General features: G+C 40.8%; 2 protein-coding genes across 5 annotated transcripts in view; both read left to right on the top strand.

Annotated features, from left to right (window-relative positions):
- The window catches only part of ktn1 (kinectin 1), a 41,143-nt gene extending 36,461 nt beyond the window's left edge, over positions 1 to 4,682 (top strand). For all 3 annotated transcript variants that reach the window (XM_034160054.1, XM_034160056.1, XM_034160053.1), the window contains 4 exons: positions 1,583 to 1,666; positions 1,759 to 1,854; positions 1,940 to 2,050; positions 3,761 to 4,682. In XM_034160054.1, the coding sequence (XP_034015945.1) occupies positions 1,583 to 1,666; positions 1,759 to 1,854; positions 1,940 to 2,050; positions 3,761 to 3,790 (321 nt within the window). In that variant the 3' untranslated portion in view covers positions 3,791 to 4,682. The remainder of the gene's footprint in view (positions 1 to 1,582; positions 1,667 to 1,758; positions 1,855 to 1,939; positions 2,051 to 3,760) is intronic.
- A 7,576-nt stretch (positions 4,683 to 12,258) lies between these two features.
- The window catches only part of peli2 (pellino E3 ubiquitin protein ligase family member 2), a 30,638-nt gene continuing 23,127 nt past the window's right edge, over positions 12,259 to 19,769 (top strand). For both annotated transcript variants that reach the window (XM_034159387.1, XM_034159386.1), the window contains exon 1: positions 12,259 to 12,553. In XM_034159387.1, the coding sequence (XP_034015278.1) occupies positions 12,477 to 12,553 (77 nt within the window). In that variant the 5' untranslated portion in view covers positions 12,259 to 12,476. The remainder of the gene's footprint in view (positions 12,554 to 19,769) is intronic.

Raw genomic sequence — 19,769 nt, 5'->3', positions numbered from 1 at the left:
TCACTTTCTGAGTCCCCAGCCTGACATGCCTCACCTCTGTTCAAATAAGGGGATTATTATTATTTTTTTTTTAAGTATCCTAAAAGATTTATAATGTAGAGTAAATTGGGCTCAAAGTGGATATGATGCCCCAAATACCTCTTTATGTTGGAGGGGGAGTCCCTTCAGGGTCAGAAACAAAAAGGTTAATTTAAATAATTCAGATTATTAGATCCTGATGTCTACCTGTGGGCCAAAATACGTTTTCAAAGACATCATAAATTTATCACGTTTCTGCAACATTTAAAGCTATAGTGTGTCAAATTTGGGGGTGTTTATTAGCATAAATGGAATACAGCATTTGTAGCAATCTGTTTATTTGTATGTAATTACCTGCTACTACAAACTCGTTTTCAGAATCTTATAATGAGCGCTTCATGGAGGCTTCCATGTTGATACAGTAGCCCCAAAGGAACATAACTTGTTCCACCTTTCATATTTTGAAGTGTGGCTGGAAGAATTAAGAAAAAAGAAGAATCCGTAGTTCCTCCGATATACACGGCTGCTGGTTTCTAGTGCAGGCTAAAAACGTTGAGAACCCTCATTTTTATGAAATGTAGGATCACTCAATTTATTTTAATTGTATAGCGCCAAATCACAACGAAGATGCTTCACATGAGTAAGGTCTAACCTTACCAACCCCCTGAGCAAGCGCACAGGTAACAGTGGTGAGGGAAAAACTCCCTCTGGTGATGAGGAAGAAATCTCAAGCAGACCGGACCCAGAGGGGTGACCCTCAGCTTAGGCCATTCTACCAGTTATAAGGTTGTTGTGTAAAAGTTTGTTTACAAAAAGACAAAACAGAAGAACAACAAAAGAGTCCTTTATTGAAAATACAATAAAGTCCATCTTAGGTTTCTAATATATAATGACCAGCACTGATAGGCTGCAGGCAGGCAAGGACCTCAGGTCAGTGGTGGAACAGGCATGGCATCCCAAGGTCAGTCTGGTGCCTTGGTAGTGCAGGGCCAGGTTCAGTTATTGGTGTTGTCAGTGCCTCAGACAGAGAGCAAAAGAGCAGAATCAGTCAGCTGGGAAAAACTGCACCTAAGGTATGAGATCAACAGGGAAGCAGAGAGAATACAAAGGTGATTGCTGGCAGCTGGCCCTGAGCTTCACTAACAGACCTAGAATTTAGGTGTAGTGAGGCTGAGACCTGTTCCGTTGCTACTAAGATGAAGTAAAGGGATAGGAAGCATAGTTCTGTGCTATGCCAGTACGCTAACCCTACGAGAGGGGAAAATAGATGCATCTTAAATCTGGACTTGAATGTCTTTACAGACATCGTACATATTGATTATGGCAAGGGAGCATGAATCCTCATCAGCAGAAGAAGCAAAAACCCGAAGGGAAACAAAATCAAGACCTGTGATGGCATAATGCAGTAATCCTCACCACTAGAGGACACTAAACCCTACACACTGTAGCTTTAAAGCAACACATTTGGCAAACATTTAGCAAGTGAATAGATCGTATAGATATTTGCATTATTCAGTAAAGTTTGCTGAATTGTTGTGACGTTTCCCATCTCTTGTGGTTCCAGCTGAAAACACAGCTTACTGAGACTCTGTCCAAACTGGAGACCGAAGAGAGTGAGAGGCAAAAGGTGGCTGGTGACCTGTATAAAGTGAGAGCTCCTTATTCCACAGTATTTATTTATTTATCTGATTGGCGAGCCCAACTGTTCACAAATAACATTCATTCTGATCTCTGATGCAGGCCCAGCAATCTCTTGATCTGATTGAGGGGGAGCTTTTGAAGGTGACAGACAGCAACGAAGGCCTGATCGAGAATGGCAGCCTCTCGTCACAGAGAGTAAGAATTTGCAGAAATTTTTAATAGATTGTCAACATCTGGCTTTTTAATACTTGGCATAAACCGACGATTCTGTGTGTGACAGGAGGAGATGGACAGAAATGAGAAAATGACTGCAGGACTGAACCAAACAGTCAGAGAACTGCAGCAGCTGCTACAAGCAGTCAGTCGACAACTCGCCAAGGGACACGATGGCGTAAGTCTGGTACTATACTTCATGCTGTAGTTGTCTTTTGAATGGAAAATTTTAAAGGTACTTGATCAGTTTCCACTATATGTAGTAGGGGTGCAATGGTGTATAAATTCACAGATCAGTATGAGATAAGTTTTTTTTTTTTTTTTTTTTTTTTTTTTTGTAGAGTGGAAACAGTTAAACACAACGTTGTACTTTTTTTTATTATTATTATAATTATTCAGCAGAGGAAACTTTGTAAAAGGGGCTCAGCCACTTCTCACATGTTTAAAACCCATGTTCTCAACAACATTATGGTCTTAACACACCTATTGCTTTGGCCCAGTCTGAATTGTTAGCAAGAGGCTGCTTAGACATCACAGGGAGCTGAGTTTGCACTGCAGTCACTGTTTTTTCTTGTAACACTGACGTGCACTTTGGGAGATGTTCAACGTACAACAAGCTCCAGAACTGACTGTAGACTAACTGCCTGGAAGGAGCTTTCAGCCAGTCCACTTGTCTTTGTCCAGTGTCATAATTATTAAATGAGGAACAGTAGTTTTCCCAAACGCCAGTGGCTGCTCTGTGCATGTGGGCTAAAACGACAACACGCCATCTTTTACTAATGTTGCACAGGCGAAACGCAGACTTGCAAAGTGACTTCTGCCCACAGGAGAAGGGGTGAAAAAGTATTCATTCGGTACACTTGTGCTGGACTGAAAACTTCAAGTACACTTAGGTGCACAATTACACTGCTAAAATGTATCATCAACTCTTACTAGTTTAATTTTGGCTTAATACAAGTTTCCCAGCGAAACCATGTCAAATTATGGGCTGAATCTCTTATTCACTTGTTTAAATGTACTGATTTTAGTTCTGTGCATTACTAAACACCGCGTGTATCCCTTTATCATAACACCATGTGGAAGCAAAATCTTGCACATGTGCAGAAACCTGTAAAACAGAATAGAACGCTATATAAGAAAGCAGAAAATTCTGACATCAGGTGTTAAGAAACAAAAGAAGGATTTCGGTTCCAAGAGGGTTAAAACTAGAGTAGCACTTGGAGGAGAGTATGAAAGTTGGTGCACATTGAAGGCTGAGCTGAAGCTGTGTAAGCATTTGCATTTCCCTACCAAGATCATAAATGCATGAGTACACACTCAAATCTGGGCATGTCATCCCTTGATTTATTTATTAGTTGGCTCTCAGTAGACTTAAATATAGCGGTAAGTCATTTAGCTACTCAAGAAATGACATCGCCTGTGAAACAGTTCCTCCATTGTAACTATAACTTGATTTTATTGTAACTCTGATCAGGCAAGCATAAACAATGGCAAAATGCAGGCTGGAACCTAATGTCGTATGTGCAGTTTCTTTTATTTAACATGAAATTTAAAGCCTCTGTGATTCACATTTAACTTTGAACACTTCAAATTGCCATGAATCACAAACGTTTAAATTTGACTAAAATTATGGCTGTTTTGCTGCTTGCCTCATCCATTTGTCAATCATTAAGATTTATGGTGGGAGATTGTATGCACGGGATCTTTGTTCTCGTTATCACTGATTGTGCCTGCTGTAATTTTTCTTTTATGGATTAGGTTTTTTCTTTCGTTTAATAAGCCATATTTCTGTGAGAAAACTCTGTACATCATGTATACATGATATACCTAGAAACAGATTGGGCACCTTTTAAATAAACAAAACTGTCAACTTTTTTTTTTTTTTCAGGAGGCTGGCAAGGACTTGCCTGAAGTATAGGGAGAGGAAGATGGACGCAGCCACCCCGACTGCACTACAGAGACCACCTTTGACCTTTGGTCTCTTCAGCACCACCACCACACCACACTGTCGCCCTCAGCTGCCTGCTCTCCCTCACTGTACCTGTACTGTAGGCAGCCTTTTACTGACTCAGACCAAAGCGCTGGCGGTCCATTCAGACGCCATGTAGGTCCCAAAACGAGCAGGTGGAAGGTTACCGCTAACTGCAAACACTCCAGACACCGCACCAAACGACATAATACCCCACTCCCAACCACATTCCTCTTCTTCAGCAGCATCACCACTTAATTTTATTATACACATAAAAACGAATTATGTGTGGAAACCATTCCTCTGTTTCAAAGATCTGTATTTTTCAAGGAAGTCTTTGGAATACTACATTAGTCTTTTTTTGTTGTTTGTTGTTTTGAGGGCAGCAATGCACACTTCCGTCTTAACGCATTTTTGGTTTTCAGTCCTTTTATTCTTAAGTTATGTCAAGTTCAGAAGTGTCTGTTAGGACCTGCTGAATGCCACTGTTGATCTGATCCACGCACACCGGCTCAGTGTTGAACGGGAGAGGGGAGATCAAGCGGGGTCTCGGCATATCAGAAGAGTCACTACGTGACTGTAACTGTGGATACACGTGGACAAATTGTACACACGTCTGTGTTGCAGTGCTAAAGGCGGTTTCTGTGACGCTGGCTGTGAAAAGACGAGGCCAGGTTAACGGTCTGTAGGGTTTATTCTAACTGCAGATGCTCTAGAAATAAGTGTCCCATATCTTCTGTAATCAACACCCTGCTATATTATTACTAAGTTCATTAACACTGAAGATTTTGTTCTTTTTGTAACAGGTGATGTTAATAAAAGGGATGCTTGATATGTCTGCCCAGCATCATGTGCTGCTTGCGCCTTGTTCTCTTGTAATCTCTGCACCTGCTATTATTTCCTTCCATTGCGCGGCACTGTGAATATATGTACTTGACTTGGCCACTGCACCAGAAATGAAAGAATTTTACAAACGAGCTCATTTTAAGCTACATGCAACTTCAGAATCAAACATGTTGGAAGCAGATTTGTCCAAATTCTTTCCTGTTCAGGAATACTAATTCATCTGGACGATGGAGCACCATGTGCCAAAAATAACATGTTCAATTAAACATTTTTTATTTTCTAGAAAATTAACAAAAATATAAAAAATGTAAAAATAAAGTGCTGTTTAAACTTCATAGCAGCAATTTAGATTTTCAGAGCTGATTTTTCAGGCCAAAACGGTACAGGCCAAATGCAGTCTGCTTGCCCCAAACTGGGTAAGCCTGCTTGGGAATTAATCCTGTGGAAGTGTGTGGACATGTGATCGCCCTGAGGTTATAACCTAATTGTTGTTAAACATGCAGAAAATGCATTCATTGCTCTGCTTTAGTAAGTTTCTGTGTAGGAAATGCTCTTCCAGCTTCCTCTGGTTTACTTTTGCAACTAATTTGATGTAAAATCCTTTGTGCAGGGCTGTGTGGAGGCGTGTGTGTATTTGTACTTTAGAACAGAACCACTGTTAAAGAATCAGAAAACTGTCTGCTTCTGCACAGAAACATTCAGTGATAATCACACCTGCTTCTAATCCATCGTCAAGCTCGCATTCACTAACTGTCCAGCAGGTGGCAGACACATCTATGGTATATTAGAAAGGTTGCTTCTTTTTTTATTGATTTTGCCACATCAAAGTTCACCAGATTTGAAAGGTGTGTTTTTGTTTTTCCTTCTCCCCATTATACACCCTTTTAATTTGATAGGATTATTATTTTAGGTTATGGCAACAAAGTGGATGGGCTGGACTCATCTGTTTTTCCAAAGTCTAATGAATGTGCATAGTGAAGTTGCTCTGCTTTTTCTGCCAGGCGTGTGCTGCCCACTGAATTAGCTGTCTGTCATTCTGACACAACGTAAACCGGTTTGTTGTAGAAAAGTGAGATTACAGGCGAGTGTGTGACATAAAGCTGGCACAGAGTACAAGTACGGCCTCAAACATTAGGGTTTGCCCAATTTCTAGTGACTGTAACGTGCCTTAAAACTGGGGCCTTCTTTCCTCAGATCCTGCATGAAAAGTTTACAAAATGTCATCTGTAACTGTGTGGGAAAGGAGAGGAGTTTACAAGTGGCAGCAGAAATTCCAAAATCTCACCACCGGCAACAATCACAACACTGGAAACTTTCACGCGGGCAGCCATCAATCATTCTTGTGGTGACTTGTTCATCCTGTCATGGGGCTCAACTGCAAGTTCTGGTTTTGTTAAAGCAGTCTGTGTACCTGTGCTGCTGTCTGTTTGCTTTTTACACATTGGAGTGTTTACTTCAATTTTATTTATATGGCGCTAAATCACAACAAACAGTTGCCCCAAGGTGCTTTATATTGTAAGGCAAGGCCATACAATAATTGCGTAAAAACCCCAAAGGTCAAAACGACCCCCTGTGAGCAAGCACTTGACGACAGTGGGAAGGGAAAAACTCCCTTTTAACAGGAAGAAACCTCCAGCAGAACCAGGCTCAGGGAGGGGCAGTCTTCTGCTGGGACTGGTTGGGGCTGAGGGAGAGAACCAGGAAAAAGACAAAAATGCAGAGTGGTGCATACAGAGCAAAAAGAGAAAGAAACACTTAGTGCATCATGGGAACCCCCAGCAGTCTAAGTCTATAGCAGCATAACTAAGGGATGGTTCAGGGTCACCTGATCCAGCATAACTAAGGGATGGTTCAGGGTCACCTGATCCAGCCCTAACTATAAGCTTGAGCAAAAAGGAAAGTTTTAATCCTAATCTTAAAAGTAGAGAGGGTGTCTATCTCCCTGATCCGAATTGGGAGCTGGTTCCACAGGAGAGGAGCCTGAAAGCTGAAGGCTCTGCCTCCCATTCTACTCTTACAAACCCTAGGAACTACAAGTAAGCCTGCAGTCTTGAGAGCGAAGCGCTCTATTGGGGTGATATGGTACTATGAGGTCCCTAAGATAAGAAGGGACCTGATTATTCAAAACCTTATAAGAAGAATTTTAAATTCTGTTCTAGAATTAACAGGAAGCCAATGAAGAGAGGCCAATATGGGTGAGATATGCTCTCTCCTAGTCCCCGTCAGTACTCTAGTTGCAGCATTTTGAATTAACTGAAGGCTTTTCAGGGAACTTTTAGGACAACCTGATAATAATGAATTACAATAGTCCAGCCTAGAGGAAATAAATGCATGAATTAGTTTTTCAGCATCACTCTGAGACAAGACCTTTCTAATTTTAGAGATATTGCTTAAATGCAAAAAAGCAGTCCCACATATTTGTTTAATATGCGCATTGAATGACATATCCTGATCAAAAATGACTCCAAGATTTCTCACAGTATTACTAGAGGTCAGGGTAATGCCATCCAGAGTAAGGATCTGGTTAGACACCATGTTTCTAAGATTTGTGGATTTTTGTGCTGAGGGGGGGTCAGGTCAAGACCAACAAGGGGATCAGCACATTCCTGATTCTTTCCCACACTGTCAAGTTGCACTGAGCTGATTAGAGAACTGGTTTTTACTTTCATGGAAACCTTGCGGTGACGCAAATGCCCCGCTGTTGTCAACGTGCTCGTCAGTTTGCACCTCTTTGCAGAAGGCTGCTGTGTCGTGTGTGCGCTGTCACACGAGGTCTTGTTTCCACTGAACATCAGCATTGTTCTTTCTAAGATTATAACTTATACTTGAAACATTCCACCCACTCATGGTTTATGGTGTTGGGGAAATAAGCGACGTAGTACAGCTTTAGAAACATTTAGTCTGAGTGGCTGCAGGGTGTTGACTGGAGTCTTGAGTGGGAAGCCAGGAGATGACTGAGGAAGTAAATAATGCTTTTTTCCTGTTTATGTCATCGTGACTCAGTTGTACAGTTTAACATGTCACAATAGGCCTGGGCATGGAATGCCTTTTCCTTGGTAGCATTTGACTCCTCCTAAACATAGATTTGTGCTGGCAGGGCGACTTCAGCAGAGCAGCCCACTCCCTGCATCTGCTCTACATCAGTGCGGTATGTGCTAGAAAGCCTTTGATCCAAGCCCGCTCTGCAGTGAGAGAGGGTGAGTCAGAGCGAAAGGCCTGTAGTAACCTTTTACAGCGACAATGCCGCTTGGCTGAATGAAGACATAAAGCGACGACGACACAAAGGGGTAGTAAACAGTCATTGTAGGCGCAGCCTCTGGGCCTGCAGTGAAGTCTGGAATCAGCCTGAGCATTGTGCACGAGAGGCTGAAGTTCACTCTGCACTATATTAATGGACAAGTATGTGCAGCTACAACCCCTGGCAAAAATTATGGAATCACCGGCCTCGGAGGATGTTCATTCACTTGTTTAATTTTGTAGAAAAAAAGCAGATCCCAGACATGACACAAAACTAAAGTCATTTCAAATGGCAACTTTCTGGCTTTAAGAAACACTATAAGAAATCAGGAAAAAAAATTGTGGCGGTCAGTAACGGTTACTTTTTTAGACCAAGCAGAGGGAAAAAAAATATGTAATCACTCAATTCTGAGGAAAAAATTATGGAATCATGAAAAACAAAAGAACACTCCAACACATCACTAGTATTTTGTTGCACCACCTCTGGCTTTTATAACAGCTTGCAGTCTCTGAGGCATGGACTTAATGAGTGACAAACAGTACTCTTCATCAATCTGGCTCCAACTTTCTCTGATTGCTGTTGCCAGATCAGCTTTGCAGGTTGGAGCCTTGTCATGGACCATTTTCTTCTTCTTCCCAGTGCCTTTACCTGACATGCAGCCCCATATCATCAATGACTGTGGAAATTTACGTTTTCTTCAGGCAGTCATCTTTATAAATCTCATTGGAACGGCACCAAACAAAAGTTCCAGCATCATCACCTTGCCCAATGCAGATTCAAGATTCATCACTGAATATGACTTTCATCCAGTCATCCACAGTCCACGATTGCTTTTCCTTAGCCCATTGTAGCCTTGTTTTTTTCTGTTTAGGTGTTAATGATGGCTTTCGTTTAGCTTTTCTGCATGTAAATCCCATTTCCTTTAGGCGGTTTCTTACAGTTCGGTCACAGATGTTGACTCCAGTTTCCTCCCATTCATTCCTCATTTGTTTTGTTGTGCATTTTTGATTTTTGAGACATACTGCTTTAAGTTTTCTGTCTTGACGCTTTGTCTTCCTTGGTCTACCAGTATGTTTGCCTTTAACAACCTTCCCATGTTGTTTGTATTTGGTCCAGAGTTTAGACACAGCTGACTGTGAACAACCAACATCTTTTGCAACATTGCGTGATGATTTACCCTCTTTTAAGAGTTTGATAATCCTCTCCTTTGTTTCAATTGACATCTCTCGTGTTGGAGCCATGATTCATGTCAGTCCACTTGGTGCAACAGCTCTCCAAGGTGTGATCACTCCTTTTTAGATGCAGACTAACGAGCAGATCTGATTTGATGCAGGTGTTAGTTTTGGGGATGGAAATTTACAGGGTGATACCATAATTTATTCCTCAGAATTGAGTGAGTCCATATTTTTTTCCCCTCTGCTTGGTCTAAAAAAGTAACCGGTACTGACTGCCACAGTTTTTTTTTTTCCTGATTTCTTATAGTGTTTCTTAAAGACAGAAAGTTGCCATTTGAAATTAATTTAGTTTTGTGTCATGTCTGTGATCTGCTTTTTTTCTACAAAATTAAACAACTGAATGAACATCTTCTGAGGCCGGTGATTCCATAATTTTTGCCAGGGGTTGTATGAGTGGAACAGACAAGTGCTGGAGATTAATTCTGATTTGTACTGCATCCAAATGGAAAAATACATGTTGCATGTTTAGTCGTGCTGCAGAGCTGAAGCTGTGGTGTATTCATGTGTGGTGAAAAATGTGCCCATGTCAGCCTAGATACCCCCCTGACTGCCTTTTTGTTTTTGTGTCAAGTGTTAATGCAAGTTGAAACTGAACACTGGGTCAAACAGAAGGCTGTAAAACAGCAGAGGCAATAGAACAGAGCTGCATGGAGCCTGACGCGGTGAAGCCGCTTCCAGTTGTTTTGGAAAATGGCACAGAGGCCGTAAAGTGTCTGAGACCACTGAACAAAAGGGAAGGAGGTGCGGTCCAGAAAGGGGTGGAAACAACCGGATACATGGGATCGTGCAACAGTGGAAGTTTAGATAGTTTAGTGAAGAAAACTTATATTTTTATATTACTTATGGACGTTGGCGTCTCTGACTAGGTAGCTAAAGAAACCTTGTCTAGACTGTTTATTTGCGAGGCCTGAGTCAAGTTGCACCTTTGTGCACCTTGGGCAATTTTCCCTAACTGGGGGTGAAGCAGTGTTCACACTTGCTGAGATTTCACAAGGAACAACTCTTATAACACTGGTTTAACTTTGTATACTACTTGGCATAGCTCAGGACAAGTTGCAAAAGGTCAGTTAAACTTGTACCAGTTTTGAATATGTTCAAAATGTGAGGGAAATTGGTTAAAATCCAAAGTAACTCAACCTCACTCTCTACACTGAATGCATCGGTTTTCAAAGTTGTCCTGATCACCTTCCAAACTAATTGCTCCGGGTCAACTCTTACTCCAGGCAAGGTAACTTTTCCCATGTACGGCATGAAACTTGTGCACCAAGTTATGCAGGGGTAATCCACATAGTTAACCAAAGTTAGTTTGACTTGAGTTCCTGAAAACTTTTTACAACTTTAATAGACGTTTCCTGACTTGTGCTGAGCTACGCCAAGTTCCCCTCTGAGTTAACAGGTGGCTAGAGTCTCTTCTCAAGACAACTCGGCACAAAACTGGAACAGATGTGAAAGGTGATATTAAAAAAAATTAAGCCGGTCAATGGCACACTTTTGCAGGGCTGAAACTAACACAAACAACTGAGGGAATAAGTGATAACGTGAGAATGAAACTTATCAAAATGCAAACATGCATTTTAGCTGTGCGGTTGCACAATGGGTCACGTATGTAGACTTGAAGGGATAAACAAAACGTGAAAAAAAAAGTTTGGAAATGAACTTGTTTTAATCTATCATTGCATGTCATCTGTTTTGAAGTGATTGCTGAGGTCATCTTGTTAATTGCAGGTAGCAGAAGGGTTGTTCTGATCTGAAATCAATGAATTAACTTTCGTTGGTGGTTTAAAAACATTTTAATGTTGCACTGTAAAATTATTTGGGACTTGGTTTAAAAAAAATGCTAGGAGTGCTGTTGTAGATGATTTACATAAACTCAAATTAAGCTGGAGATTTTGAATAGGCACTGAATCAACACAATAATTGTGTTGCGTGGAATCAGGTCACCTTTATAGTATAAATAAATTGTTCATCTGGTCATCCACATAAAACACTAAAGTTTAGAAAGGAGCATTTTATTGTTGGTCTGTGACTGTTTTGATGATAGCCAGGTGTAAAGGTCAGTGCTAAATATTAGTTTGTATCTAACAATTTTACAGTCTTATTCCTGTAGAAGAAACATTGATAATGAAAATGAGAATTTTAATAATGAACTCTATTCGTGCCGGTGCCTGATTATATTATCCCACAGGCCACATCTGCTCCTTTAACCAGCAGTTTGAAACCACTGTTTTAGGTGATGCGTTTTAGATGCCCATTACAATATCAAGCAATGTCTTCAAAACCTGTTTAGTTGCATTAACAGTTCAAAACAAAGATATTTCACAATTAAAAATCTGTTAAAAGGGTGATAATGCGTAAAACGTGTGGTAATAGCAAACTACCCTGCTATAAATGAAACTAAGGACTGAAGCAAATTGTTTTAGGCTTCTGTGACATATGTCACAAAAGAATATGAGTGAGGGGGTGTGGTCAACACACTAGCTCCTTTCCATTTAAAGCAACAGGCTAACACAGGCGCTTTCTTAAATACTTGAAAACAGCATATGGGGGGTGCTGTCACCTCAGTCAAATGATACTTATATATTTATTTTCCTTTGATCACAAACTTTAATTAAAAAATATACCTGGTGATTAGCTTGTTGGATGGATGGTATGGCTCCTTTATGTAGAAAGCTTACATTAAGCAATATTAAACATTTTATTTTGTGTAACTTTTAAACTACTGACGATAAACGCTTACATTTTTATTATTACGGGCAACTGCAATCCGATTATGAAATTGTCCCTTTAAAAATTCCCAGATTGTATTCTTTGTTTACATAACACATGGCGCGACCCACTGCCAGCGACGGGGGGGTAAAAAGGAATCGAGTTGTACTCAGCACGGTAATTTATTAAACCAAAACCTTTATGAAACGAAGAATACTTGTAGAATTATACAGAAATATGTTTGTTTCCCGCATTTAATTCGTTTTGGAGAGAGACAGTCGGTGAGATAAATAGTTAATAAGCGTAGTCCTCCCCCTTTGTAAAGTACAGAAGAGTGGAATGGTACATTCCGGCCCTGCTCCTCGCCGTTTCTGCCTCCGAGGCGGATTCAGCCGCCAACTAAGTTACGATTTGCGTCGTCACGCTGAAGAAGTTTTTAGCTCGAGTTACTTATAGAAAACGGGATTCGCCTTGATACAGGAGAGGTTCAGCACCGGATATGCTGCGTGAAATGACACCTTTTCGTGCTTTTTGACGAGAGTTCCGACGTTATTACCGCGTAGCTACCTGCCGCTGCGCGCCGCCGCCGCCGCGTCGAGCCAGAAGCCTGATGTTTTCGTCGAGTCAAGAGGAGCACAGCGCCCCGTCCAAAGAGCCCGTCAAATACGGGGAGCTGGTGGTACTCGGGTAAGTTCACGTAACCACTAACGATTATTTAAGTTTGTAATAATGGTCTTTAGAGCGGCCGAGAAGTTTTGTCAAGACGTTACTCACTCAGCTAACTGAAGTTATTATAATGTGGTTATTATAATGTAGGAAATTTACATTTCCATTCATCTAATGTCTGCTTTTAAGCAGTCTTCGATTTGTGGATTTTGGACTGACGTGACACTACAAATCGGCACGTGCACAGACGTGTTTTTGTTTTGTGTGGGTTGTTGTTTTTAAAGGTCTTTTTGGTAACGTTGCAGCTCATTAACTGTAGATACAGAAGTGAATGAACACCATAACCAGCAGGTTTAGTGCGCTTCTTCCCACCTTGAAGTTGGATTCCTGGGGTTTGAGGAATTCGGAAGTGGTAATGGTCCCCTCCCCCAGACTCCATGGTCCTTCCCTTTTTTCACTCCTTTTATATATGGGGTTATATTTGTGTCAAAAGTGTATAATGCGAATTTTCTCATGATTCAAAGCCTAGACACGTCCCCTGCAAAATGCAGTGAGTGGATAAGTGTTTGGAGTACAGCCTCTCCAATTTGTTAACACAACTCATGCTCTCATCTGGTAGATCTCCAAAATTCAAAGGCCATATAATGAAGATAAACTGATTAAAATTTGGTGACACACCAGATCTCCTGCTGGACAGGTTTGGGTTTGTTGCAAGGAATGATCTTATCACAACATGCATGATTCAAATTAGGAGGTGGAGTAGCTGAAGTTCTATGTAGCTTGAAAAAAGGTGGTTTGTCAGTGGCTATGTTTACATGCCGTTAATATTCGGGATAAGGTCAATATTCTGGTTTCTGAATCATTAGGAATAATCTGTTTACATGCTTAAGCAGACAGAGTTACTCCTGTATACATGGTCATGGGTATCATTTGGAATATCCCCATCTAAACAGCGACGCACGTCTTCCATGCTTGATTTGGTCTGGCGTTCTTGCAAACCCTGCTTCGCGTAACTTTTCGGCCACCTTCTTGTAAATGTCGCTATCTCGGTACTTTCTACCATCAATAAAAAACATTATATTCATGTCTTTCACGATACTAATGAGGTACTCGGGTTCCTCCTCGCTCCAAAAGTATGGTGCTGTGCTGCCGCGTCTGGATTTCCCCATGCTTGTTTACCTCTGCTTGTGGTGTCCGGTGGGTTGCGCGCGCCGCATACAAGTAGTTGCTGTACTCAAAAGACCAAGATTCCTTGCGGACAGGACATGCGCAGAACACAAAATAATGTTCCTGTCCATGGGGATATCCTGATACACGCTTATATGACCTGATATTCGGGTTAGAAAAAGAGTAACCCAGGGGTCATATTCAGGTTTTTAAAAACCGGAATATGAGCATATTCGTTTTTTTGCGGGTATTTACATGGTCATGCGCATGCGTTATGAAAGAGTTACTGGCTGCATGTAAACGTAGTCAGTTTCTTTTATTTTCAAACCCTAAGGCCCAGTCTTCGTAATCTCCCTTTGCTCTACCACTTTGCCCTTTCCCTTCATTTTGTAATTCATGTGAATGTGTAAAATGAAAGGGTAGGGTGAAGGGAGAGTATTGAGATTGCTGCATTCCATTTACTTCATAAGTTGTAACTGGGAATGATGTCACGCCCGAGGGAAATGTATTCCATTTTCCACATAGTACCACAAGTCGGAAAATAAGATTGATGCCTCCGAGATGTTCGAGTATAGAGTGCAAAAAAACACACACACAAAAAAGTTGGTCTGCTATGCACTCTTATGCATTAGAACAGATGCCGCAAGAGTTACTTCAAACCCCTGTTACACCTTGGCGATTTAGCCAGTGTATGCAAGCATATTTAAAAATGTTGGCATACATCTAATAAGTTATAGTTAAGTTTTGCATAAGTTAAAAGCACATTGAAGCACACTGATATACGGCGAGTATCTCAAAAAAATTTGGGCATGCATAATATTTTCATCTTATGCCAGCATATGACTCATACACAGCAAAATGGCCAGTGTTAAATTAACACTGACTGTCGATATGGGTCCACACTATCAGTGTTAATTTAACACAGGTCATTTTGCCGTATACGTCCTGCATACGTGGACCATAAGTTGTAGGTAAGTTATGTGATTGTTCACACACTTTTCTTGTAAGTTGATCATAAATGGTAAATGGACTGCATTTATATAGCGCTTTTCCATCTGTATCAGACGCTCAAAGCACTTTACAATTATGCCTCACATTCACCCTGATGTCAGGGTGCTGCCATACAAGGTGCTCACTACACACCGGGAGCAACGGGATTAAAGGCCTTGCCCAAGGGCCCTTAGTGATTTTCCAGTCAGGCGGGGATTTGAACCCATGATCTTCTGGACTCAAACCCAACACCTTAACCACTAGACCATCACCTCCCCTAAAGTGATGGTCATAAGATAAGTAATCATAAGTCGAAATACATCCATTCATGCTGTCCATTGATTGGCTGACAAACTGAAAGCTGCAGTCCTCACGCAGTTCACATATTAAAACCATTTACACATGAAGTAAATATAATGTCTTATTCTTACCTGTTTGTTTCAGTCAGATTCATCATCACAGCCTGATGAAAATATATCCACATAAAGTGTCCTGATTTTGGAAAACAACATCTGAAAATACTTTTTAATTCCTTGTCCTGGCTGAAGAAAGGTCACGTTTTTTAAAGAAGCCCTTCTGTGTTTGCTCTCAGTGCATTTCTCAGCCTGAACTAGAGGACGCCGGCACTTTGTGCCACAACAAGACAATTAACTTATTTTAAAAGTTGAATGAGTCACAACACCTCATTTAGTCACGTCCGCATTTATCACAGACACCAGTCGTTTCTTTAGCATTCTGCACATGGTGAAAATAAATCCCATGATCCACCAATACAAGTAATTTAAAAAAAATGTTAAATTACTCTATGTGGCCTCCGTGTGGAGAAGAGAGTACGCATGCTCGATGATGTACTCGTCAATATTTGCATGTTCTACCTGCCATACAAATAGGTTCGCCAGCGGTGGAAACGCAAACCAACCCAGCACCATACTATGCAATACTGACCCAAACCGCTCTGTGGAAATGGGGCTGTCAGGATACATTGGCTAAATTGTCATGGTGTGACAGCTACATAATGTATTTGATGTATCCAGTGTATTCGGTGCATTTTTCATACGTTGGCATATACTGGCTAAATTGTCAAGGTGTGATAGGGCCCTTAGTGGTTTAATTTGCTGCTTGTTTTGTAGTATGTGTGGTCTGTCATTGTTATTTGCAACTCCTGCCAGGTTTTCCAATATTAATGTAGTTGTTAAACATAATTTGTTTTGCAGTGTTACACGTAAAAATGTTGCAGCGACATGTCTCCAGACTTCAGAAGGATGGTACTGTGTGCACGATTTATGAAATTAGATGCAAAGGTCATGGTATCACTTCCCACCTGGCCTTTCTGTGTAGAGTTTGCATGTTCTCACCATTTTCGTGTGGGTTCCCACTTGGTGCTCTGACTTCCTCCCACTTTCAAAGGCATGCAGATTAGGTGAATTGGGAACTTGAAATTGACCACAGGTGTGTATGTGTTTGTCTATATGTGGCCCTGTGACAGACTGGTGTCCTGTCCAAGGTGTACTGCCTCACGCCCTGTGACTGCTGGGATAGTCTCCTGTGAACCTTATCTGGAGTAAGGAGGTATAGAAAATGGATGGACAGAAAAAAGACATAAATGCTAAAAACAACAACAACAACAAAAAAACATTAAACAGTACAGCTTTCACAACTGTTGCTGCTGGGAGCAGCCATGTTGGATTGTGAACTCTGTGGACCGTGAGGTTCAAACAAGTTTAACAAGTTGAAATTCTGAGCTCAGGGGGCATTCCTGGTGGGTGTAACTGGGAAATTCCAACCTCAGAATACGACTGGAACACACCAGAAGTGAGAGAGCACAGTGGCCCTAGATTTAACGCTAAGAAATACCTGAATGGTGTTCCACATGTGACTCGGGTCTCGTCAGGATTTAACGGTACACATGAACGGTGCTCACAAAATGTTTCTGTGCCCATAAAATATCCCATGCGTGTCACAGACCGAACGGTCCCCCTAAAAATCATCCCCCCTTGTTTCTGCTTAAAACTGCACACCAGTCGTCATCTGTCTCAGCGACAGATATCTGAAACTTTTGTACAACAATTATTTCCACATAAATTCAGTATTATTTCACCATAAAAGACGGCGAAAGCGATCAGAGTGCCGGGCCTAAATGAGCTGCTAGCTGAAGCATTCACTGCGTGGTGGACATTTCAAATTGTCATGGAATTTCACCTTGTTTCTGCTTAAAACTGCCTCATTTGTGCTTAAAACTGACTTTAGAATGATTTAAGAGGTTTTACCTTTATCATCTGATGGTTAATAATCCCATTAATCCATTTCATTGCTTTGGATGAAGAAACTCCGTCTCAGATGTGCTCCTGTGGTCTGAAACGACGCATGCGCAATGCAAAAGGCGGAGTGATTTTTAGGGGCGGACTGTTTGGTCTGCAACACCGGCGTCCCCGCTATAGACACCATGGTGCAGGTCTTCACAACTGCAGCATGATTTTACAGTTCCACAAACGTGTCATGTGTCATGCTTTTTATTTCAAAATACTTCAGAAACAGCAGACAGTACAGCAACATTACTGTTGGCAAACATTTATGCATGACTACTGTACTAGTCACGGACTATGTACGTATAGTTTAACAAGCCTACTGAAACTGCTAAGGTGATAACACAGCTTTGAACAGAACCACAAAAGATTGACTATGAAATAACAAAAAGAAAACAAAAGTTTAAGTGTTAATGGAAGCAGCAGTTTAAGTGTCTGGAATATGACTCATTGAAATATGAGATGTTCTGGCAGTTTCCTCAACCAGCTGGGAAGTCTGGCTTATTTTTCATCAGAAACAACCCCTCTTGGGAAACACCACATCACAGTTCATTGGAAAAGTGGTCAACATTTAACGGCACATTCCCATCTGTGCTGCCATTGCATCAACCGCAAACAAATAGTATAAATGAACTTCAATTTAAATCATTTTATATAAAAAATTTTAGTTTTTACTTTTTATTTATTGAAATCTCACAGTAAAGGAAAAGCCTTGTGTAAAATTACTTTTTAACTCTGTTTACATTTGGGCTACAGTGATTCGTATTTCAACACAGACTGCATCATTGGTATATTTATTTATATAAAAACACATGGTAAACTTCCCAAAAGTGTCCCTAAAAACAATAATAGATTTTCAGGCTCCCATCATGATGACTTGCCTTTTCCTTCTAAACTGTTACCAATCCACATTTGTATTGAACCGTTGTTCCTATGTGATCGGTCCACCTGCTTGATATGTGCATGCGAGTTGCTCATAACTGCCACCTGCATCAAGAGATTTGGTTGCACGACCAAGCTAATGGAAAAAAACATGAGGTTTTATATGAACTGATAAGATTTCATGGATAGGATGTTTGCCCAATAGCAGCACTGCCTGTGATGATTTTAAATCTTTACAGAGTGGGGTTTTATGAGATGCTGTCATTTGCGCAAAATCAAACTTCATGTTGACGCAATATTGAAGCGCTGCACCTATTACCATATACAGTATGTTTAAAATATATTTAAACTGTTAATACATTTACAGTCAAGACATGAGCGAGACGTGCACCCCAAAAGTTACACAGGTGGACTGATAATACAGCATTATCACTTTGTCAGTGATTTGTAGGACAGAGCTGTTTTGCAGCAAAGCATTTCAATAATTGAAAGGCACATTCGTCTTCATATGCATATGTTTGGCATGGGCCAGTTAAGTTCTTTCTTACATATGGCTTCAGCATGGGATCAGTGCTTAAAAATATGTCTATCCCAGGTAGTGTGTGACTGGTCCAACTGGTTTAAAATGAATTCAGTGTTGCCACAGTATCAATACTGACCATGGTGGGACACCATATGAAAATGTACATGAAGGTAAATAATTGTGGTCTGATATATATTCAAGGTGAGATAACTGGACTTTTGTTGCTTCTGCTGTTGTTTTTAATGCATCATATTTGTCAATTATATGTACAGAAGTTGACCTGTTTGTATTTCATCACAAAAGATTTGCTACTGCTAATATGAAATACATGCAAAATACTTGTATGGCAGAGTCTGTTATCCTCGCTATAATGTAAATATATATTTATTTGTGTGTGCTGGGGATTTCCTGGGAAATCAAACTGGCCACTGATATGTACTTTAAGAAGTATCACCCAGAGAGGCCACAGGTAAAGGATGGCTGAGAGTCTTCATTAGTATGAGAAATGGTAGAGATGCACATTGGGCTCAGAGCTGCCCGGTGATTATTGTGGTGTGCACCTTGCTGCACAGGTTTTTTGCTAAGAACGGGGAAAAAAAATTGACCTGAGATATCAAGAAGAGTTTATCTGCTTTGAGTCATGTGGACATGCTTTGGGGACTTCTAAAAAACACCTTTCCCTGACTTTTGCAAGTTGGTTAGGAAGACTTGACTGCTCTGAACCACTTTGAATATCTCAATGTTTTACTGCAGTGATCATGATTTTCTAATTAAGTAGACATCACGCAGTGTACCCGTCTCTGCCTGTGGACTCATTGCATGTGACAAGAGTCGTCTGTAAGGCCATGCATGCAATTTCAGCTGTGTGTGTGTGTGTGTGTGTGTGTGTGTGTGTGTGTGTGTGTGTGTGTGTGTGTGTGTGTGTGTGTGTGTGTGTGTGTGTGTGTGTGTGTGTGTGTGTGTGTGTGTGTGTGAGAGCAAGGAATCAACCACCATGAAACAATCAGAAATTAATGTATTTCCTTGATTGACTGCTTTGTTCTTGCTAATGTCACTACTTCCCTTCATTCACTCTGGAGCTCAACCACTTTTCTCACTCTCCGGTGGCTCTTTTTCACCGCACTGGCAAAGATTTTTCATAATAGAAGGCAGCATGAAAAAATGGGCTTCATTATCACTATAGCATAAGGTTAGCCAATTTTGACTTGCTGGAAAGATTGTTTTTAATTTTTTTCAGCCTGCATTTTTTTTAGGAAGTGGTTTCACCAAGACAACTGAAGAACAGATATGACCAAGGCTGGGCAACACTGCTGATCTCCTAATTCTGTTTAATCTGATATCACTTTTAAAGTTGCACCAAAATTATATTTAG

Source organism: Thalassophryne amazonica, chromosome 19, assembly GCF_902500255.1.
Source record: "Thalassophryne amazonica chromosome 19, fThaAma1.1, whole genome shotgun sequence".
NCBI lineage: Eukaryota > Metazoa > Chordata > Actinopteri > Batrachoidiformes > Batrachoididae > Thalassophryne > Thalassophryne amazonica.
This window is presented reverse-complemented; position numbering and strand designations above follow the sequence as displayed.